This window comes from Takifugu flavidus, chromosome 2 (genome assembly GCF_003711565.1).
Source record: "Takifugu flavidus isolate HTHZ2018 chromosome 2, ASM371156v2, whole genome shotgun sequence".
NCBI lineage: Eukaryota > Metazoa > Chordata > Actinopteri > Tetraodontiformes > Tetraodontidae > Takifugu > Takifugu flavidus.
The window spans coordinates 11,649,282-11,673,112 of NC_079521.1; the positions used below are offsets into that span (position 1 = coordinate 11,649,282).

The 23,831-nt window shown below is 44.1% G+C and overlaps 1 protein-coding gene and 1 long non-coding RNA gene across 3 annotated transcripts; both read right to left on the minus strand.

The window, feature by feature from the left end:
* Positions 1–6,413: 6,413 nt before the first annotated feature.
* Positions 6,414–8,112, minus strand: LOC130521633 (uncharacterized). The gene is made up of 2 exons (XR_008949395.1): positions 6,865–8,112; positions 6,414–6,745 (listed from the first exon to the last, which is right to left on the minus strand). It is a non-coding gene; the product is annotated as an uncharacterized LOC130521633 (long non-coding RNA).
* A 1,451-nt stretch (positions 8,113–9,563) lies between these two features.
* muc15 (mucin 15, cell surface associated) lies at positions 9,564–18,653 on the minus strand. Of its 2 annotated transcripts, XM_057025345.1 has the most exons (5): positions 18,464–18,653; positions 18,064–18,118; positions 15,765–16,569; positions 12,138–12,305; positions 9,564–11,300 (listed from the first exon to the last, which is right to left on the minus strand). In XM_057025345.1, the coding sequence occupies exons 3-5, from the start codon at positions 16,552–16,554 to the stop codon at positions 11,191–11,193; spliced, it is 1,068 nt and encodes a 355-aa protein (XP_056881325.1). In that variant the 5' UTR covers positions 16,555–16,569; positions 18,064–18,118; positions 18,464–18,653; the 3' UTR covers positions 9,564–11,190. The 2 variants fall into 2 exon arrangements, with proteins under 2 accessions (XP_056881325.1, XP_056881324.1); XM_057025344.1 differs by lacking the exon at positions 18,064–18,118 and having other exon boundaries at positions 18,464–18,650.
* Positions 18,654–23,831: the final 5,178 nt, after the last annotated feature.

Here is a 23,831-nt window from a genome sequence, read left to right on the forward strand (position 1 = left end):
TTGGTTCAATCTGCCAGTTTGCTCCAGAATTTATTCCCAGAAACAGCAAATCTCTCATCTACCAAGCATATTTTGTTATGTGAATACACAAATACTGAAAAACATAAAAAAAAACAGGCACATTGTTAAGTTTTAGACACGCACGAATCTGTTTGTTCTAGCTTATAACTTCTATTTCAGATTGTTGAAAGCAATTTTCACCTTCTATATCCAACGAAAAGTGTTTTTCCATCGATTATATATGGCCGCCTCTCTGCGTACGAATGGATTTGGCGCGTGAATTGCAGACTTTTTCCATCTCTGTGGATAATTAATGTGGCCTGTTTACGTTCAAGCAGGAAAAAAAGAGAGAGGAGAAAATAGCTGTCTGATGACGCAGGTCTCAACAGCAAAATACACGTTTATACTCTTGTTTGACCAAAAAGCTGACGGAGAATCACTCTTGTCTCTTCAGATCTATTTTTTAACTGTAGTTGGCCATTTTAGAATACATTTGAAAATCTTTGCGATTTAATCTTTTTTTATATCATCTTCTCTTCATGGTTCCTCTGGGAAATTGGAATTATTGCTTCTTAACCATTTTTCTGGGGGTTGCACATTTGCCTCACCGCATAAAGGGACGTGACCTTGACCAGCCCAGGGTGTGTTCCTGCCTGTCACCCAGTGGCTGCTGGGAGACACTCCAGCATTTCCTAACTGGAGCCAAGCACCATTTCATCTTAGAAGGATGGTTGGAGTTAACCCATCATCAACAGACCGTCATGAAAATATCACGAGGCAGAAACATGGTTTTCGTGGCCCCAGTGTCGTCAGGAGGCCCGCTGGAGTCCCGTGGCTGCACTGGCTGATTGATTTCCCCCCACCAACATCTATTTACAGCTTCATCCCGCTCGGCCTCGGAATGATCGGGAATTGCATCTTGGTGGTCCAATCATAATCCCACCATCACAGACTCTGAGGCACATTCTCGGGAAAGGTTTAAGGCTGTCAAAATGTCAGCGTGATTGAAGGCTCAATTTGAGCACTTTATAGCCACTCACCAGGAGCCCGCTGCTCTGCAGACTTTGCCTAAGGATATTACCCATAGTTCATAACACTGGCAAGTTGGATATAGAAGGAGAAAAAATGGTCAAATACATCAGAAAGTGCCTTACATTAGGAAAATGTGCATAATAGAAGTAAAAACATATGAAATCAGAAGGACGGCCAACTTTCGCAGTTGTTTTTCCTAAAATAAGCTTTTATTTCCTTTATTGCAAGACTTATGCAGTTAAAAGATGATAATTTGAGCTTTTATTTCATTACGATAAGATGGAACATAAACATTGATGTGTCCTGGTGGGCTGTTCCATTGGGGGAGAATACTTCCAGGGTCCCTGCACACATCAGCATAGTGAGATAGAGCTCATCTACTGCACGCTGGGTTGGCACAGCGCCCCCTACCAGACAGCAGTGAATTGAAACAGAAAGTCATACTTTATGGAATGAAAACCAATAAGTTTCATGTCACCACGGCCGTCATTTTGCCTTTTTTCAGGTCTTTTTGTATCCCCCACCCCCTAGCTCTCGTCTCACACTTTGGTTGCACTAAAGTCATGCGAGGAATAAAGATGAGCTCAAACACAAAACCCAGAACAACACACAAGTCTTGCTTTTCTTAAAGAAGGGACTCTTTGTTCCCGCCTATCGACAGGTTTTTCAGTTCAGTTCACAGAGGTACTAGAGGTGACCCCATTCCCATCACTCGTTTTAGACATTCCTGCTTAAAGGCAGCTGAAACTGAGCCCAGTGTCCGGGTTCCGCTAAGCTGCTAACAGCCCTGAGCACCTTGTCTAACACCAGCCTCAGCCAGCCTTTCACCTCACAACTGAGGGGAGGAAAAAAAACCTATCCCATTATGTGAAACATGGTGCAACGTCTCCTGAAAGCCAGTGGAACTAATGCAATGATGTTCAAGCAGACCTCTTATCATCTGTGCGCCTCACTGATAAGTCTTTAAAATAAGGTTCTACATCTTTTTACTAAAGGAGAAGTGAACTTGTCACTGTGTCATAATGCAAGAGTTAGCTGGTCTCTCTCTCCCTCTCTCTCTCTCTCTCTCTCTCTCTCTCTCTCTCTTTTTCCTTTTCTCTCTCTCTCTGACTCTTGGCTCACTTCCTGTCAAAGTCTGGACTAAGTCTGAATAATGCAACGTTACATCCATTTATAGCTGGATATAAAGGCTTTAAAACAAACTCCAGCTCTTACAAGTGGACTTTTCTGAGATGCACAATCTTTTTGACATCAAAGAATATTTCGGTTGTTCTGGTATTAACTTTCACTTCTGCTTTTGTCCCCTTTTAGCAAAGCGTGGGGTCAGATTGAAGTCACAGACAGTGGAAAAACAACAAGTTTTGTTTGTCTAAATTAATGTGTCAGTATGTGATGGATTAAAGCTGGTTGGGTCCAGGGCTGCAGTGACCATTGAACTGAGTTTTCTTTTGAATCAGCACACTTTTGACCTCCCGAAGAGTTTGGGTCGACTGTGGCTACAAGGTTCCCTCCTGCTACATGGATATTTCTGATAAATAAAAAAAGCCTTTTAATGAATCAAAACGAGGGGTTTTATTCTTCATTACTGGAATTGCTTTAGGGGAAAAAGACAATTAAGAGACAATTAATAATCCGAGCATGTTAGCCTGACAGATGATTCTGGCTACTGTAACACTGTGTTTATAGCACCAGGGAAGTTTTCTGTTTAGTTTCAAAAGAACTCTCCCTTCAAAAGCTTGTATGTCAGTGATTTACATAAAAAAAGTAAAAACTCCTGACAACTAAACCAGGCCGTGGAACAAAGCGGCGTCATGTTGTTTTGGGTTACACGGATCAGTGTCTTTAAATTATTCCAAAAATGCTGACATTTCCAGTGAACATTCAGCAGTTCTTCTAAAATGTTAGCTCAATTAGTGCACAGGCCCTGAACGCGACAGGCGGCGTGACGCTGCGTTAGATCTCTGTGTTACCTCTCGTGTTTGCTAGCAAACACACATGGAGCTCAGGAAAAGCTCTCATTCACCTTTGACCCCAAGTGACAGAATGACAACATGAACAATACTAATGATTAGAACAATAATAGATTAGATTCCATTCATTCATCACGGTCCCACTGCTTGTTTTATCTCGTGTGACCTTTGACCCCCTTAACCTTGTGTTTATTTGCTTATCAACACTCTCATTCATTCTTTTCAACCAGATTGAGTTGTGATCTCACTGTTTTCATTTTCAGGGTTTGCGAAGTTGTTTTAACCTTGTGTGTGTTCCCGTCACCCCCCCGACTCTCCCCTTTGCACTCTCTGCCCCCAGGATAATGTGCTGCACCTGTGGAAATTCACATGGCACTGATGGGGGGGTTGGTGGCGTAAAGTGCCAGTGAAAGTCAGACTGTCCTGTGGCTGCACCGGCGCCCCGCAGCGCGAGACATCAACACGCTCCGAACCCCGGAGTTCCGCTGGATGTCTCGCTGTTGCCACCGTTGAGAATGAAAGCCTGCCAGGTTTACTCGTGACTCATCCGGATTCCTCGCCCATCTATGCAAACCCTCCTCCCCTGTCTCATTGGTAAATTTGGAGCCCTTTGCTACTTATTTATCTTTTCCGGGAAGGGTGTCATCAGAGGAATGCTCCGACCTTTCGGATCCACTGGGGCAACCCGACTGCGGCAGCAGCCACTGTAGCCAGGGTCCCTGGCAGACTGTAGCCTTTCACACACACACACACTCACACACAGTAACGTATAAGCTGTATCACGGCAGTGACAGAGACAGAATGTTAACCTGCTGTTTGCCCTCATTTCTCACCCTGTCTGTCAAATCTTATTGAGCAGGCTTTTAAATACACCCCGGGAATCTCTTTAATGTCACAACAGTGTGAGCTGCAGGTGTACATTTAACATGCAAAACAATGCTTTCAGCCCCCATATGACACACACAAATACACACCCACACACACAAGCAGCTAAGCAAATTTAGCACACTTCTGGGAATATTATAACAACTCCATCAATTCCTTGTGGGTTTAGCCTAAATTAGCTTTACCTAACTAAGTCTCACTCTGTTATTCTGCACTGGTGCGAAGTTGGCACCGTGAGTTAATTGGGTTTTTTTTGTTTTGTTTTGTTTTTCTCCACAAACTTTGAACCTTTAGCTGAGTCACCGACAACCTTTGTTCAATCAGAAGTTCTGGGTCTGTTGAAAACAGCAATATTTCGTTGGACCAGGTCACATGTTTTTACATGTTGCTGCATGATCTGGCACCATATTTTCCTAACTTTCATGAGTAATGTGCTGCCTTTTGTCTGCTTTTTGGGAGTTTGCTTCCATGATGAGGTTAATCTTCCTCAGGATAATCCAGAACAAGGCTCTAGCTGTAGGCCGCTGACATGCGCCCCTGTTACCTCTGCCAAGAGGTTTGAATATTTATTTCAACAATGCATTAAAATTTGATTATCAGATTGGAATCTGTGCCTGTTTCAACTTAGTAAAAGCAGATTTTGTCAAACTGCTGTTTTCAAAAAGTACTGTATTAATAAAGCTGATGTAGATTATGTTGACTTACAGCCAAAACACAGTGAAGCAGTTTTTATTCATTCAATATTTTCTTTATTCAATAGAAGTCATTTGTTGCTTTTATTTTTAGCTGCAGTAATGGACAGAACCAAGTGTGTATATTAATATCAGCCTTTTTACTTTCAACAACTAGATTTTTGGAGCCCAACCTCATTTTACTGTGGATATACATTCTGTTACCATGGTAATCACTGAAATTAGTCGAACCTCTACACAAACAGGAGCTAGCAAACGCCTGAATGTCCTGGAATTTCTTCTGGATGGTCTCCTGCTGATGGTCTGGACGTCGCTGGCTTTACTTTGCAAAGGAAAACGAGCCTAAATGTTTGAACTGTCCCTGTAACTCTGGCCCGTATCGTCACTCTTTCATCCCATCTGTTTTAAGCGATAATTCAGTTCTGTGTGAATAATAGCTGCAAGCTCGCTGCTCGTCTCTGCCGAGCTCAACCCGATCGTGATGATCTTCAAACCCAGAGTGGAGCAGAAGGAGGCCGTAATGTGAATTACAGACGGGACCTCAGGGCCCACTGATCATTGTGGTCCAGACGGCTCCTGCTGATGGATCGTTCCCCATCGGTCTTCATCCTCTTCTCTTTATAATCTTCCACCTCTTCCTCACCACAACTGCTGCAGCTCTCAGCGGGAGCGTCGTTTTTGCCGTTACAGGCAACCGCATTCGTACCGCTTCAGGAAGGCGCCGGTGTTCGCTCTGTTCTGCCTTCCAGCAACATTTGTCTCTGCACGTTAATCAGGCGAGTTTGGCAACAGAGGTTGAGAGAGGAGCCGCCGCGTGTCGCTGCTCCCAAACGACCCACCGAGCAATTCATCAAACCCCGGAATATCAGGTCTATCGCGGCGCACGTCATTGATTTATTATACATATTTCTGCACATATCACCATGACTGAGAATAAAGATCAAACAAATATGTGAGGGAGAGTTATTACCCGTCAGTCTATCCAGGAGATTTAAGTCAATTTGAATTCTCCACACTTTTTAAAGCAGGAAATAGAAAATGTTTCCCCCCCACCACACATGTCAAAGTGAGATAACACACTTTCTGGACATATTTGTGGAGACAGAATTTAAACTTCAAGTCTGCCTGGGTCATTCCCCATGGCAGTGTCTGACTGACAACCGAGGGATCAGTGTTGCGAGGAGAAGCGCTGTCATCTTCCATCCTCCAAGTTGGCGCCGTGGCAGATCTTTTTTTTTAAGTCGCGCTCTGGGCCGGGGCGCTGACACGCCGGCAGAAAGGCAGGAAATCTGCCCAATGGTTGTAATTGCGTAATGCCGTTGTTGCTCGGCAACTGTGAAGTTTTAAAAAAAATCGGCTGATATCTCGGAACATTTTATAGCCAGCGTTTGATTACACCAGGCGGCGTGTTTGCGTGTACCGATAAATCTCACCACCGTCGCCGCGACAGCAAACGTCCTTGTCCGACATTGCCTGAAGAAACGAATGTCTGTCTCCGCTCTGGCAGGTGGAGATCTGCCCCCTTTCCCCAATCGACTCAATTCACAGATCAAACGATCGACCGCCAAGCTAGCTAGCGGCAAACTAGTAGCAGGTTAATCTGAGAAGGGGACACCTCAGTTCCCTTTCACCTGAGAACTTACTCCGTCGTTTGACATCCTGATGTTTGGAGAATGTTTGAGTCCAGCTGAGGTGTTGGCATGCAGGAGTCCTTCAAAGTGTGCGCAGTTTACACTTCTGCACTACATTTATGTGCCCAAACTTACCTACCAACTCATATATGTCACTTTGAATAAATATACACAGGAAGGAAGGAAGGAAGGAAGGAAGGAAGAAACATCTAAGCCCTTTATTCACTCAGGTTATTCACTATATACAGTGTGTGTTAGGGAAAATTATAATATTTTCTGTTGTCTTATCAAATCAATCACTGTGAAAAATCGCTCTTTTGCATCCATGGAAATTTAGGCCGGGATCTTGCGGAGGATCCAGAGGCAGAATGAAGAAGGGGCCCATTAAAATGCTCGGGAAGTTTGAAGAACGTGCTCAGGGTCCTCACCTGTGATCTGGCCCTGTGTTAGCTGCACAGCAGGAGCCACAGCTTGGCCACAAGCGGAACCACAGCTGATGAGATTAGATTCAGGTTTGTAGGTCAGAAGAACCTGTCTGAAATTCAATTCAGGTCAGAAGAAACACATCGCAACAAAATAATCCACATTACCTTCAAGGGGCTTTCAAATGAATATTTTCGCAAGGAAACAAAAATCAATTTCCTTGAACCTCACCTGGTGATTTCTCTCCTTTGAGGCTGAAAAATGCGGAATTAGTTATGTAAATTTAAGCTTTCCAGCTGGAAGCCTGAGAGTTCCTTTCACTCGGCCTCAGACGCGGTCATGTGACATTCATCAAGCTCGCTGGGGCACAGTGGAACGATGCTGACACGGATGACATCCAGCCGCGTCTTGCAGATGCTTCGGCAGCGAGCGTGCGTGTCGTCACCCTGCTGAGAGTTGTGCTGAGTCTTGGTTTCAAGGTTTTCCACGTCCTTCAGCAAACCTCGCTAAAATGAGCCATTACATCTGTCTCCAATTGGGCCGTGACTCGCCCCCGTGTTTACACATTTTCCTTCACCTCCTCCGTGCTTCTTCTTACCTCCTCTGCTGGCTTATTCGAGAAAAAAGACATTCGGGATAACGTGGGATCTTCGCTTGCGAGGAATCACATCTCAGATTACATGTGAGGTAAATTGGCTGTCAGGTGGACAAATCTATGTGTCAATACTTCGCTGCAACATGTGTTTTTCTTTGCCCCTGATAATGCAAATGTCATTCTTTTACCCCAAGGAAATCCAGCTGTAATCACGCCATCTGCATCAGTTGTGTGTACACACCTCCGAGCTGCTCCGTGTTTGACCCTTTACACTTCGAGCTTTTTTTTACGTGTGACAATGTACAACGCAATCCCTTGTTTTTGCAGACTACAACAGGCTAGAAATGACATACGCCCCCTGGACTCTGAGATGAAATAGGAAATTGGTTTTAGGGCTGATCATTTCTGATTCTTTTATTCTTCCACAGACAAATGCAAGAAGCCAGAATCGATTATGGAACTCCGCACATGTGGGCATTAACACAAAATGAATCACTGAGTGCATTTATACAGCACTTTTGCACTTTTTAAAATCTCTCTCTCTCTCTCTGTATGTGTGTGTGTGTGTGTGTGTGTGCGTGTGTGTGTGTGTGTGTGTGTGTGTGTGTGTGTGTGTGTGTGTGTGTGTGTGTGTGTGTGTGTGTGTGTGTGTGTAAATATATATACTACTGACAGAGACCAACATATAAACACTAATCAACTGGGTCTCCTGGTGAACTAAGCATTGTGACGCTGAAGAACCAACATCAGTAGCAATCTGACACATCGACTTTCTCATTACAGGAGTAGCTGCTGGACGACTGCTGACTGGGCCACAGTGAAAATGAAACTTAGTGTTCTAAAGGGGGTAAGGCTCCAGCGGTGGGCCGCGGCAAGGGTGGGGTGATGCTGAGCTTTTGTGTCAAAGAGTGATTTGTGGTTTTATAAAGCGTAATGAGTTTGTATTGGCTCGTCGCTCGTGACAGAAAACAAAGTGCCGCTTTCATCCTTTGCTTTGTGCCTTCGAGGTAGCTGCCGAGCACACGCGCCTCACTCACGGCCACTCCAACAAGTCTTTCGTCCTCCAGATGCATTTTCGGAATTGAGGCATCCGTCAACGTGACGCGCTGGGATCGATTTCTGGGTCACAGGAAGGAGAACGGGGGAAATGAGGAGACAGAAAATAGTGAAATAAGTAGAGTCTCTTGTCTCGCCCATCTGTCCTCCCTCGCAGATTGTCACTCAATCTGATAGATTCTACATCAGTAAAGGCCACCGAAGGACTAGTCAAATGTCCAGAGCCTTCAGAACTCTCCACAGGACAGAGTCCTTCACATGGAGGACTGTCGCCGGTTTATTCTTAGGACATCTGCAATACCCATAACACCGTGCTCCTCTTGTTCCAACAGGGGGACAGTCATGAGGGAATTAATTGGCAATTTGACAGGGTTTCTTTAGTCTAGCAGATATCAGAACTTAAATGAGAATAATATCTGTTTAAACAGAATGAGTAAATTAATATCGTGGCTCCGTTTCAGTTTTCGCCACATTGCCTATATTTGCATCATGTTTGGGGTGAACTTCTACACAGGAGGTAATGAACATTAAAAAAAAGGGAAAGATCCATTAGCTTTTTGTACCATCTTCATGGAATCCTTTATGACGACATCAGTAATTCCCCTTGTTTGTCACTTCTAAACCTTTAGGACCCACTACGCTGCTCTCTGGCAACACGGCTTTTTACTGAAAGACTCTTTGACTCTTGTTTTGGGGTTTCTGAACCCCCCCCCACACACACCACACACAACACACTCACACACACACACATGCACACACACCAACCCCCGTGAATTCTGCAGGAGAAATCATACCGTTCAAAGCCCTGTTGACGGTCCAACTGTTGTCAGGGGTCATCTGTTAACAGGCTGAGGCTGCAGTTATAACAAAAGGACAATTAAGTAGGTTAAAGCCATTTCCACAGCCTCATCTGACAGAGAATGAGTTCAACTGTAGGTAAAACTTGGCTGCTGACACAGCCTCCATGCAGCAGCCATTCAATTTTCTTTGAATTAATTTCCCACAGAAGACTAAATTAACCTGCTGGTAACCCCCCCGCTATAATATGGAATATATGAATTCAGGTAATTGATTTTGGCAGCACACCAAACAGCCACATCCTGAACAGGAAGTCATCAAATGCATGGAAACATTTGCGAGAGGTTTGTTTATTGAAAGGCGATGGCTCTCGGTACGTTTACTGCGCATGGACGCAGTGACCTCTTCACTCCTATAACACTTCGGCACCTTCCTCCTCTCCCTCACCCTTTTTTATGAAAATGATGAAACGGAAACGATGGCCTGCCCCGTCTGCTGCCACAGCGCATAAACATTTTATTTTGTGCCTGTTTGGGCACATATGAATCACAATGAAGGTGCATATAAGCGTCACTGCAGCCAGAAATCAAAGAGGCCTTTTCTATCTGTACATTTAAAAGTGTTTTATGTCGCAGAGAAAGTAGAAACATTTTAGAAATCTACAAAATATTGCAGTGGTCGTAGAGGAAAAAGAGATTAGCTTGTCCTTGTCCATTCAGTCAGATCAAACATTAAAGAATCACCATCAAAAAGAAGTTAAGGTTTGTGTAAATCTTTAAATAACTCTAAAAAGCAATCAGGGCGTTTTGTTGATGTGCTGCCGCCCAAACCAAACACGCATTTGCCTTTCTGAACATTAAATCCTGTGAACACATCAGCAGCCGCCCGCCTCCACCCCCCCTCCCCAGAGTAAAACCTCTTTGGCTGTGTCATCCGCTTCTCCTCCTCATCTGAGCTGATCCTACGTGAGTGCGCTCTGTGGTTTCTATTAAAAACTGTAGCAAACATCCGTTCTAGAAACAGGCGTCACAATCCTGCAGAACCCTCATTAGGAAAGTTGAATCGTTTGATTCCCTTTGGCAACATACACAAAGTTAATTTTGGCTGCTCGCCGTGGATTTTACACGCCCCCCCTCAGCGATTGCACTATAGAGGATTTTCACCTACCTCTTGTTTTGGGCAGCCATATTGGAGGCACTCGGATGTAAACACTGCGATGGATCAATGTCCAAAACCACAGAAAAGCTCTTTAAATTGTGTTATGGATGCAAAGGTATACGGGGAAGGAGTTGGTTCGCAAGAAAGGGCCTGAAATTCTGAAAAGTTACAGTTTGTTTGTGGTACAGATCCATGTGAGTTGGCTCCCTCGTCTCGGATCCTTCCATCCCAATATTGCCAACTACCTGGTGTTGCTGCCAAGCCCACACACCACTGAAGACCTTAAATCTTACACAAGATTGGAGGCCTATAAATGATGTGTAGATGGGTAAAGCAGATTTTGCAAATGGCAAAGTAAGTCGTGCTGTAACCTCTTTAATCAACCTAATCTTAACTGTAAGATATCATCACAACACCCAAGGTGTAGCGAAGAGCCACTGCTGTTGATGTTTCACTTACCTGACAAGAAAAGGGCTGAACAAATTCGGATGTCCACATTTTTGTCTCGTAGCTCCTGCTCTACCTTTGTTAACCACAAGCGCTTCTCTTCCTCTGAAAGCGTTTGGCATCATTCTCCGGGATTTGTAAAAAATTGGCAGTGTGTGAGACTGTTTTTCAGGCTCTGACCGATCAGTGCAGCCAAAAAGACGGCAATAATTCATCATTTTTCATGGAAACCTTTGGGTTTCTCCATCAGCGTGTGCTTTGTTTACCTCACCGAGAATCTCCAATATGGTGACTGCCAGATTGGTGAGGAGATGATAACGCGCCACAAAAACCCACTATTTGAATGAAATAAACAGATTTTCCACTGTAAAACACATTTGCATCAACCCATTTGTACCTTCAGCCCACAACTGTCACCGCAAGGAGGTTCTATTTACAAAGAGCAGCACTTTATCTACGGTTTGATCGATGAAAATTATTAACAGGAGGGTCTGGCACGGCTGTCAGTAGCGCCCTGGGATGTTGGACATCTGGATGTCGTCCCCCTGGAGTCCTCGATTGTAATAGGCCACCTGACCAAAATCCATAGGTCCGCTGTTGTCCAATCGCAGAACTAAGGAAAACGGGGGGAAAAAATGTGTAAACATTCTTCAGCATCTCTGCAACAATGAACAACTTTTTAAACGCTTGTGAGGGTTTGCAGAAACGCGATGAAAATTCTTTATTCATCGACACAAATGAAACTAAATTCAACCAACCTTCAGTAGCGGTTACTGTCTTCACATTACTCCCAGTTATAATTGACATCAAAGCAGCATTTCTACTGTTTTTAATCATCATTTTAACAATTATCCCTCTTACTAAAGACAGACAGGCAGGCAGGCAGGCAGGCAGACAGACAGACAGACAGACAGGCAGACAGACAGACAGACAGGCAGGCAGACAGCAGGCAGCAGGCAGGCAGGCAGACAGACAGACAGACAGGCAGGCAGGCAGGCAGGCAGGCAGGCAGGCAGACAGGCAGACAGGCAGGCAGGCAGGCAGACAGGCAGGCAGGCAGGCAGGCAGGCAGACAGACAGGCAGACAGGCAGACAGGCAGGCAGGCAGGCAGACAGGCAGGCAGGCAGGCAGGCAGGCAGACAGACAGGCAGGCGGGCAGACAGGCAGGCAGGCAGGCAGGCAGACAGACAGGCAGACAGGCAGGCAGGCAGGCAGGCAGGCAGACAGACAGGCAGGCGGGCAGGCAGCAGGCAGCAGGCAGGCAGGCAGACAGACAGACAGACAGGCAGGCAGGCAGGCAGACAGACAGACAGGCAGGCGGGCAGACAGGCAGACAGGCAGGCAGGCAGGCAGAGAGAGAGGCAGACAGGCAGCAGGCAGGCAGGCAGGCAGGCAGAGGAGGCAGGCAGACAGAACAGACAGACAGACAGACAGACAGAGATCACATGCCTGGATCTGTGGGGACCTCCACCAGTTTCCTGTGGGAGAACCCTTTCCTCCGCTTGTTCCTCAGGATGACGTAGACCACCAGTCCGAAACAGCCCACGGCGATGGCCGTTACCAGTATGGCCGACCATTGTGTGTGTCTTTTGTTCCTTTGGACATCAGAGTCCAGACCTAGAAGTGATGCAAGGGGCCACACATAGAGAGGAAAAATATTTAAAAACAGCTGCTTTCACTGGCGGTTAGATCTGAACATATTTAGGGATTTGCGTTTCCAATGGCAACAATGAGGATATACAGCGCATCTCAATTAGTGTCATTTGCACTGCGGTGAATAATCCTGGAATACATTTAAATATTTTGAGGCCACTAACCGGGTGAGGGGACCTCATGAGCCAGGGAACATTACTTCTTCACACTTCCATCAGGCAGCTAATTGGGAATGCTGGTGCGAAGCGGAGTCCACGTGTTTTAAAACAGGGGCCATCCTCGGTATAACATCCACCAGACAATGAAGGGTAATTAAAGCTAAAGAGCTTCTTTCCTCTCTTCTAATTTGCCCATTTGTGCTTGAGACGTTGGTACGGGAAACAACAGGCAGCCGCAGAGCATTTTCCAATATCCTCCGGCAAAATAATACTACATTTGTTTTTTTATCAGGACAAACATAAATAATTCAACGGGCGTGTTATCTACAAATGGCTCAATTTACCCACTTCCTGGGATCAATTTACCCCTTACCTGAGGCGAGTTGATCCAAAACACTCTTCAGTTCTCACATCAAATTCCGATTTTTCTTTTGTTCTTTTTTTGGGGGGAGGGGGTACTTTTTCTTTGAAACTGTATCATCCAGTATGAGTGAAAGTTTTCCCAAGCTCCCCCAGTCGTGAACTTGTCCTCTGCTCATCTGTGCATGAGTATGCATGGTTGGAGCTAACATATGGCGATGGTGCCACACCTGTGCACGGGGCTTATTTTACACAATGTTGAGGTGCAAACCAAGAACCAGATGGAAGATGTGGTTTAGATAGCCGGCAGCAAGATGAGGCCTGATCTTATTTGTGTGAAAAGAAGCACTGTGTGGTTACAGGTGTCATATTAGAAGGCTTCGTCTTAGCACTTTATTTGTGAAGGCTAAAGAGATTACACCGGAGCGATTGTCCAGAATCTACCAGAGCTTGGAGCAAGTCATGTTTGATAATGCCGGCCTGCAGCCTGACCAAATTAAGTTCCAGGAACAACCCAGTAGCCTCCAGCTAGATTTATCCCACACGATCCCACATGAAGTGATCCATAAGGGTCCATGGGGTGACATAAATAGCATCATCAAACATGTCTAACCCTGTGCAGACGCTGAGAGTAGACTTCTGAATATTTTCAGGCACGGAGATGCAGCACCTTATACATAATCTTCTTCATTAAAGGTTTCCATTGTCTTGGTGTTCATGATTTTCTCCTTTAACTTTACACAGATTGCATTCTTGCAATCTATTAGAATTCATTATAGTTGGCTTTTTCTTCTGCTGTTTTTCTTTCTTTTTCTTTGTATATCAAATAAAGCTCACTTTACTGTAAAATGAGAATGAAAATTTGTATTTTCCAATTTCTTGGCATGCTGACATGACATGGACATTGCGAGCACATTAGCATGTTGACATTTGCCATGCCTAAAGGCATTCTAATACAGATATTCCCAAATCAACATTATATTCTTTTTACATTTTAAAACTAGTTTCCATGGTAACTACGGCATTTCACTGAAACTGATGCCCTTTGTGTCATCACTCACATAATGATGAACTCAAATGAAGTCAGTTAGCATCTAATTTCCTCAAGCAGATTCTTTCCTTTTTCAAATACTTATTTCTTCTTTTTGCTGGTAGTGGTCCTCAGGGCTCTGAGTCCATTCCCTTTCAATTTGCTTCCTTCAGGTTATATAAGACCGAATCTAACAGCTGGAAATTGAGCGCAGTTAGCATTAATGGTTGGTTAGCAGTGAAGTTTGGCTGTTAAATGCTGGGTGATAATATACAGCAGGACACAGTTATTCTTTTTCTGTTTTTACAAATGTTTTTTTCCTTCATGATTTCATTAAACTCTGACTTCAGTAATTGATTAGGCCTCTACAAGGGATCCTGGGGTCTGCTACAGATGCACTCACGTGACCCCATTTCTGTCGGTATCACTGACCTGCTCTGTCTTTAACCTCCTTCAGTCCACACAACAATCCACTTGGATCTTCTGTTCAGGCACTGCTGGATTTCCCTCTGACTCAATTAAAAACTAAAAGAACGTGGAATGATGCCGTCTGCTCTCTGCCTTCAAGTCCTTTTCCTCCATTCTAACCTTGTCTAGAACTTTAGGACTTTGCTCTGTAAGGCATTAAATAAGCTTCACTTATTTATCCACCTGTTCCAAGAGGTTTTAAGACTGAATATTTGTATTTACTGATGTCAGAAAAGGCTTCCGAGGTTTGTGTTTTCAGCTCAACTGCACTTTGCATGTTTGGGGTCCACGCTGGGCTTGTCAGTGTGAACCGTTGTTGTTTTTGTGTTACCCTCAGTTTCTCACAGTGTATTTTCATATCCTCTCAGTGTCACAGCCTCCCGCCATATCTGCTCCGGCGATCCGTTTAATTTCAAACCAACCGGGCAAAACCTGCATAAAGGCCCGCCTGCATCTTGGGGGGAAGGGGCAGGAGCACCGTGTTTTAATATACGCAGCAGGAATTTAGGTATCGTGTTTCAGTTAGTTTGTGGGTTGTGTCCTGAACTTAAAACTGGAGTCGTCTGAAGTCCTGGTACCAGTGCTTAAAACTGCAGTGATCTGGATCAATGACACTGCACACGCGCACGCACACACACACACACACACACACAAAATACTGCTTTGAGATCAGCATTCAGACCTTTGACTTTGGCTTCAGCCATGTTGCATGTGATGCCACAAACTCTGCACGCTACATTTTCAGCGGTCCACAGAAATGATCTTTCAGTTCTGGATGATGTTCCTTATGAGTCTTGAGACCATATACACACATGGACACGTGTGTCCTTTAAAATCATTTACAAAAATCGACGTGTCATAGCAAAGGACCCCAACACACGTGTCAGTGAAGTAATATTGTTTTTCATTCTTCCAAAATATCTAAAATTCAATCCTATACTTGTCATTTCAGTGCAAGTTTGGCAGGTTTGTAGTTCATTGTAGGGGGGAGAAAGCTTTCTTTATATCAATACTGGCCATCACCAAAAACTTGTCTCACGACCCAGAAAAGTTCCAAGTATCATTGACCCGAGTTCCTCTCTGAGGATTCCTTTTAGACAAAGTCTCATTGTCCCGCTGAAAGGATGTGAAACGCACCCTTTTACTTGTGCTGGCAACATTGAGAGCACCTGAAACTCAATCCAACCTTTTCCTTTGAAAGAACAAGCATTTGTCCTCTCGGGGTGGGAAATAGATGCAGGCAAATGTGGGACAGGGGCAGTGTGAATGGACTGAGGAATGATCATGAACGCTTTAGCGCGTCTTTTCTCAGGATTTTCTTATATTGAATCACAAATGGTTTTGGGGGGTGGGTGGTATCTGTTCTAAGGTGATATCAAATAGCTGACAGGTGAAAAGGAGACCTACCTCTTTCTGAGCTACTTCCTGTTCCTGTCTTGTTGGCCACCTCAGGTGTGTCTTGGACAGGAGAAATGGTCGTTTTGAGGCTCATTTCTGAGCTCATAGATGGCTGGAAGCTTGTTGCAGGCACAGACGTGGTGCTTGTCTGGCTGACCTTGGTTGTTCTTGTGTCAGTCGGTTCTGTCAGGTTAATCAAGCGTGTGTCCTCTGTTGGTGTTGTTGCAGTTTCCTGAGTGGCGTTGCCCTCTGGAGCCAAGGTTGTCAGAGAATTGTTTTGATTGATGTCTGACAGGCGGGTCGAGTTCTCGGCAGTCGGAAACATGGTAGAGTTTGAGAGAAGAGAAGTGGCCGTGGAGTTCTTAGTTTCTTTCTCAACGTCTGTAACGTTTGTGGAATCCAGAGTGGTTGCAGAAACATTGACATCTAGAAACGGATCTTGTGTGGCCAGATTTGGATCTCCAGGAAGCTCAGGGGTGGTGACCACATTCAGATCCTCCTGTTCTTCATCAGCATCTTTAATCCTCTCTTCTTCATTTAGTATGGGCATGGAGCCAGACGTGATGCCGCCACTGTAATCATGACTGGAGTCAAGAGTCGGGTCAAATCCCTGATCCGGTTCCGTCCCCGCTGATGGAATCCCCACGGCTTGATGTCCTGTCCTGTTTCTGACCAGGTCACGGAGCCAACTTTTATCAATCGTCCGTCCCGGAGAGTCGGTGGATTGCTGGAGTGATACTGACTGGAAGGCGTGGGCCAACAAAAGGAGACCAGCCGTGACCTTGAAAAACAGTTCCATCGAAGAGGCTCGGATCTAAAACATGGAAAATGTGGGGAAAGAGCTGTTAAAGCCAGTTTTCATGGTTCAGAATTCCCTAAGATCGCTTAATTAATAGTTCAGTCTAGATCAAGCTACAGCACAACAGAACTCTGAATTTTGTGCATTTGAAATAGACTGAGTACAGTAATTAGAACAAAATCAACAGTTGGTAACACCGCTGCCTCCACCACTCATTAGTTCAAGCTCTGGGGCCCATCAGTGGGCTGTGAAGTGTTATTATTGTTAATTGCTTTCCTCGCAGTTGTCTAATGGTGACATTATAGCACAGTTATGCTTGCAAGTTATTAAATGTCTAAATTAATGTGAGGTTGTTGACATAATTTGTTAAATAGTTTAACTTTACGAGCCCCAAAAATCAATTGGTAGTATCAGTCAGTCTCAAACGCCCGACCGGCCTCTCCACTTTAATCGTGCTTTTAGGCAGCTTGGCAGCAAAGTTTTGGTTTTCGTCTGCACGGAACGTAGCTGTGCTCACCATCGAGAATCCAGGACAATAAATAAGTAAAGAAATAAAGCGAGCGAAAATTTCAACTGTTGTGTTCCGCATTAAATTCAAACTGACCACCCAAAACGACCTCGAGTGAAAATAAAAAATGCCCAACATCATTAATGCGACACTGCTGGCTTCAAGCCGGTCGTTAAATTTCAATGTGGTCAGACATGGCTGTGCACTTCTGAGCTGCTAGTTCTCCCCTCGGCTGCATGGCTGCAGTCCTCTGCTTCTTCCCTTCAGGGAGCAGGCTGACAGACTGACAAGGCGAAAGCATCCGCATGAGGAGTTTAAACACGTAAATCGGGAGTTTGGGCATTTCTGTCACAGCAAATTAGCATACGCTAATACGCCATATGCTACCTTAAAAATCAACTGTCTTATCACTGAAAGGAGCGTCCATCTCTTTAAATCAATCCCAGTTTTTATCTTTTTTTAAATGGCAAGTGTGATTTATTCTGCAGGGACCATAAATCGTCCCAACAAAGTGAGCGGAGTGACCGTCCGTCACAGTGGAGCATGCAAAGCAGATTTATTTTCTTTCAGAGATTTAAATTTGCAGCTCTGCGCGGCTTTGTTTTTTTCTTCTTTGGGAACAATGGTGCTGGGATTTGTTCCCATTTGCACCAGGAAAGATGAACAAAGTTTTCTGGTGTCTGTACAGGATATTCTGAAGTATTATAACTGTTTTTATTATGCACCCTCTGACGGTTCCTCCAACCCCATTACAGATGTCTTTTCCTCATATTATTGCAAATTCCACTTGTGCTGCTTGTTCTATATTAAGAATTATTGGCTCATCAGTCAGTCGGGATATTTGTTGTCGGACACATTCTGAAGTGATTCATATTAAACAGGTATAACAGGCTGGTTTCAATGGGCAAGCCTCAAAAATATGTCAGGTGACAAACAGTTTGTTTGTTCTGTGCGACTTAGGAATTCCCCTGTGAAAACAGCAATATCTCTGGTCTTTTCACCTTATTCTCATGTGTTGATGGTGGAATTGCAATTGCTGTTGCTGTAACTTTGTCACTGGTGTCAAAAAAACAGAGGTCATGAAACAGGTGAGAATCGCAGCCGCCAAAGATGTCATCTGATCTGGCAATCACGCAGTTTGAGTTATCACTTCCTGTTCATACATCTGACACCATCATCGCTCTCATCATTTACACCGGAATCAGCACAAAGAGGTATATGTAAACAAAAACCTTCCCATTTTAACAGAAATTGTCCCAGAGTCAACAAATTATAATGCATCCATAGAGGAGGTACATAATAACAAATGTATTTCACATAAAATCAACTCCATTCATCTTAAAAGTCTAAAAAGTTGCTGAAGACAGCTAGCAAGCGAGTCATTTTCCCGGTGGTTCTTACCGTGTCTGTGCTCGGTATCTGATGAGAACCTCTGAGAAAAAATTTAAAAAAGAATCTCTGAGGTGAGCTGTAAACACCAGAGAGTGAAGTGATCAGAGGTGCTCAAGGAGTCGGGAGTCAGGAGTCGAGGGAGGAGGGCCCGATGGAGCGTCATTCAAGGAACAACCTGCTCAACCTGCTCCTGCACCTGCTGGCTATGAAACACGCCCTGATCCACATGCACCCTGTGAGAGACAGGGACAGGGCAGGGGTCCAGCACAGGGGCCCTGGGATCAACCCGCTTCATGTTTCTGTGTAAATAAAAGGATCCATTTTGGTTGCCAGGTGAGACCTGTGAATTCCCCCAAGTGGGCGGGCACTTACTGAAGGCTGCTGTAGTCATAGCAACGGGAAGGAGGCTGGCCAGCTCGGATTTCATGCGCCTTTGTCTCCAGTGTGACGTCCACATTTGACAACCCGGTGTTGCTGCGTGTCAAACAGGAATGGATTTCTGTTGAAATGTGAAAATGAAAGCAGCTAAATTCACACGAGCGGCAGCAGAAGAGACGACCTCAGCTCTTGGGTTTTGAAGGAGTCCTTGGACCCGCTTCGGAGAGTCGGATCGGCCGAAGCAACCGATCGTCTTGGTTCTCTTTTGTTGACCGGCAGTGAGAGGAGCAGACTCCAGGGAGAGAAAAAACGGCAAATCAGGTTGAAATTGTTTGATTAGTGAAGTTACACTTCAGCAAGTTACAATTCTCAATCCAGAAATGAAGGTTTACCACTGAGGGGAAGCTCAAAATAACCTTCAGGAGTCTGATTGAATCCCATTGATTTGGCTGCTCTACTGTTCAATTCAATTTAACTTTATTTATACAGCATCTGCAGCACAAACAAACAATCATGAGCAAAAGAAGTGGAACAACAGGCAAACATTGACAGAGGCAAGAGGTCTGAAATACAGTGAAACTCATTTAAGATAAATTATTAACATTCATTGCATTTTCTGACCGAGACCTGAATGAAAATAGCACAGAAAAGAATAACGATGCCTGAATGCAGAGACACTGTATGTGTGATACTCTTTTAAAGTGTAAACACAGCAATTATTAGAACTTGAATGGCGTGCAAATACATATACATCCATTTTAAAAATATGCATATCCCATTATAGCTTTCTTCTCCCGCCCCCCCCACCCCCCCCCCCCCCCCCCCCCCCCCACCTTCCAAGTTGCCCAGCAACCCTTTCTGCACAGAGCCTAACAGGAACAACAAAAATGGTGGCATACAATGTACAGAACAATGACAGAGCAATGCACAAACATGGTTTGAATGAAAGAATCTCTGGGATCATTATTGCATATTATCTGCTAACAAAGGGGCTCCAGAACCAATTGAAAGGAACATACATTTGGGGGTTCATTACAATTACATGAGATTTATAATTGAATAAAACATCATCTACAGAAACAATGTAAACACATGCATGGTTGCATAGATTTCAGTGGAACAACTTCACATCATATGGGAGGATAAATAATAGGACCAGAAAGGAGTAAAGGGAAACCAATTTAGCGATATTAAAACCATTGATCTGTGGAGTAGAAGGTGACAATAATATGAACTGTTATCAGCTGTAATCCATCACATTAGTAGTGCAAAGGCTGTCTTTGTTTCTTCAAACGTCACAGCTAATTTCTAAATAAATCCACATGTGTGGCTGTCGAAGAGGGGGATTTTGATTAGATTCACACACCAGACCTCTAATTATGATGATGGTTTTAAGATAGCAGATATTACAGCCCAATTATACAAGTCTCACTTTGAGTATTGAATCTATGAATTCCTGATGAAAGCAGAACTTTTCTGTTTATCAGTCAGAACCCAACATAAATTTGGTTAAAATTAGGTTTATTTGGTTGTTTACAGCAGATTATCAGGTTCAAGCTCAGCCACATCTACAGGTTACAATAATGACTTTGATCCATCATTTAAGTATGTTTATGACCTAGATACTGTCCCTCAAACATACGATATATATATAATACGTGTTCAACTTTGACTCAAATCAATAAAAAAGATATTTTTTATAATCTCAATTTCTAAGTTAGAACTTTAAAAATCAAATAAACAAGCAAACAAAAGCACAAAAACACATCCAGAAGTGGTGCTCAACTGTCTTCTGCCAAATACAACAAAAATACGGGATTTTATTGAAATATAAAATGAATTCAAACATGAATAGGCTCCATTCTGCACCTGTGCATTTAAATCTGGCCCAAATTTAACAGTTCTCCATTTGAAGAAGCGATCTCTTGACTTCCAGTGTAGAGATTCAGTTTCAAAACGGTTCAAAGCATCTGGAACAGTGTTTCAAGGCCAGTCTACTCACCTGTACATCATACCTGTGTGAAGATGATGACAGACGTTTTAGGTGGGCACAATCCTCTTAAACTGTTTATACAGTGCATTTCATAACCAAAACCAAAACTGAAGAGTGAATTCTGAGATTCTTAAAGTCTGTATTTTGTTTTCAGACCGACGTTAATTTTCAGATAGTGGCCAAAATGCTTTTGTTTAGCAGTCAAGCCCATACATTTCTGCTGAGAACCCAGAGATTTGTAATTTACGAGCAATCTGTCCTCAGCAGAGCACAAAGGGAGAGCCGGGATGTGAGCACAGACGGGTCCTTTCAGACGTTCGCTGGGGCTACTTTGCTTTTACAACGGGGATAATTTGGGAAATGGCTGCAGAAATAGTTCCGTAACAGCCCAAATGTCACAGTGGAGCGCTCTTTCAGGCGTAATTGTATCTTAGGTTCGTTTAGCCTGATTACACGAAGACAGACATCGGGTCACGGCGGGAATGTTTGTCTGCTCCTGCTGGAAACATCAAACAGGCTGATGCAGACACAGCGTTTCCAATTTCCATTTCAATTTCACAGTGATAATTCAGAATTAAAAATCTCACAATGGTCTACTTCCTTCCTCCATATAAGTTCTTCCAAATACTGAATAAACACCAGATTTGAAGAGCCTTTTGTCTGGGTTAAAGATTGGCGGTGGAGTGTTTTTGCAAATCTTCTGAGGGCAATAATGACAAACGCGAGGCTACTTCTGCACTCCATCATGAACAAGTCGCATCCTTTTGGGGTTGTCGGGGGCTTTTAAAGGTCTACGGTGCCAGGGGCAGGCGCGGTCTTGCACAGGATCAGCCTCCAGGCCATCTGTATTTCATCGCCTGCTAGCGGGCTTTGAACAGCAGCTACCCTGAATCTCTTTCAGAGGACGCCTGATAAAAGAACACCAGTTGGACTGGAGCGGTGTCCTACCTGTTTCCATGATCAGGGAGCTGGAAGTGGCTCTTCTTTTGTTTGGGGCTTGTGTTGTATTGCGTTGTGAGTGAATGCTGGATGGGTCTGGGTCAGAGCCCCGGACTCTCTGTCCCCTCAGTCGTTCTTGAATGGCGTTTGTGGTAAAAAATGATACATTATCATGCTGGTTTGGCCAGATTTCTATGGGCGGCGTGCAACTGCTTTTTGCAACACTCCTGTACAGAAGGCAAAAAAGCTGTTGAAACAGATGAACCCAACCCAATCTGGCTCTAGCTTCGAAAATTCAATATAATCGTGTTTGTAGAAAAAAAACAAAGAAATTAATTTATGTCACCACTATAGTGTCACCGTTTGTCACTCACTTACAAGAAATGTAACAAAGATGTTCTGGTTTATGTAATTTTGATGTGTCACAATGACAGAACCCCCCTGGAAACATGATGGATTCTCACAGGGTGCCTGACCCTTACCGCATCCACGTGCACATCAACCATTTCCACAAACCGCCTCCATTGATGCCATATTTCAAACGCAGTGACAGAGGACTATCGCGCATGTTTTCCGTCCTTTGTTCTGGGTATAAATCTTGTGTCTGCAGGCAGCTGCGCGGACCTGATGGCATGAGAATAATCTGGTTTATTAATGGAGGCTTAGAGCCCCGGTTACACGGTGTCAAAGGTGCGTGTAAACAGCTTAATGTGGGCAACAGCAAGGTTGTTTTCGACACAGGGACAAAGGACAAGTTGGTATGAACGCTGGTTAAACAAGCTAATAACACAACCCATCCGCTGGTGTAAACACCTCGCTTTAATTGTGTTTGGACTGTTTTGTTATTGCTTGTCTGTGTTTGCTTATCTGAATTAGATCCCCGTCAAAGCTCGATGACGAATCCGGCGCCATCTCCGGTCAGATGAGGAGCATTCGCTCCCATTTTCTTCCCTCTTATCTCAGTTTGCCCACACCAACCCTTTATGCACAAAGGTAAAATAGGCATTTTAAAAACCTAAAATATTGCATTGACATCAGTATTCAGACGCTTTACTCTGTGCTTATTTAAAGCAGCTTTGGCAGCAGTTACAGCCTCCAATCATCTCGATTATGTGGGATTCGGGGATGTGCTGCCGGAATTCTCTGTTGATCTTCTCGGGCTCTGTTGGGTTAGATGGGAACCGTTGGTGGGGGGCCATTTTCTGGTCTCTCCAGAGATGCGTGGCTGGGGTCAGGTCAGGACTGTGGCTGGTCCGTTCAAGGACTTTCAGCTTATGGGCGGTGCCTGGTTTACACTAATAGGTGAAATTCATGGTTTTAGTGTTGATGTGCTGATGATTAAGTGTTCTCGCCCCTGTTTGACTTTAGCGACGTTAGCATTCATTTGCCGCGGATGATGCGTTTCCTTTTAAAGGTGATTATTCAAGCAATGCTTCCAAAAAGACAATTTGAGTAACCAGAGATGTTTGTGTTCATGCAGTTTGCTATTTGCAAAGATTGATTTTTGTCTTTGTTAGACTCTGATTTACATCAAGAACCTATTTGGCTGGGAAAAAGAAAAGCCATCACACTGCCAACACCATGCACACAACTGATACCACTATACAGAACAATGAGCATATACAAACGCGGCGTGTCTTTATCTTGTCGGCTAATATAACTCACAACACCTCTTTACAGTCTGTAAAAAATAACATGTCTCTTACTGCTGTTTGTTTATGCTCCCTTTTCTGCTGGGACAGTGATAAATGTGCACCATCACGCACGGCAGCTTCAGATTATTGTGCCAAGCAGCAGTTTTTAAAAGCTGCACCCGTCTGGAGAATCCTGCCACACTGACTGATGGTCGTAAACACTTTTTTGAAGCAGCGTTCAAAAGGGGGAAACCAACAAGTTATGACAGTTAAAAGGATATTTCACTGAGCCGTCACTGTCCAAAATGCTAAATCAACCAGAGATGGACAACAAGTTGTTCTCTCACTCCGGTTGATAAGAAAGGAACATTTAAGCAGAGCGCCATGGGTACAAATATTTTTATATTAGTACGTTCAGAATTGAAAGGTTGAT

Bases quoted from the DNA above. Each gene is read 5' to 3' on its own strand.
- muc15 (XM_057025345.1), bottom strand. From the start codon at position 16,554: ATGGAACTGTTTTTCAAGGTCACGGCTGGTCTCCTTTTGTTGGCCCAC. The intron at 12,306-15,764 runs GTAGGTCTCCTT...CATCACTTCTAG, and splicing joins AGGAAGTAGCTCAGAAAGAG to GTCTGGACTCTGATGTCCAA. The intron at 11,301-12,137 runs GCATGTGATCTC...CGTTTTCCTTAG, and splicing joins GGAGGTCCCCACAGATCCAG to TTCTGCGATTGGACAACAGC.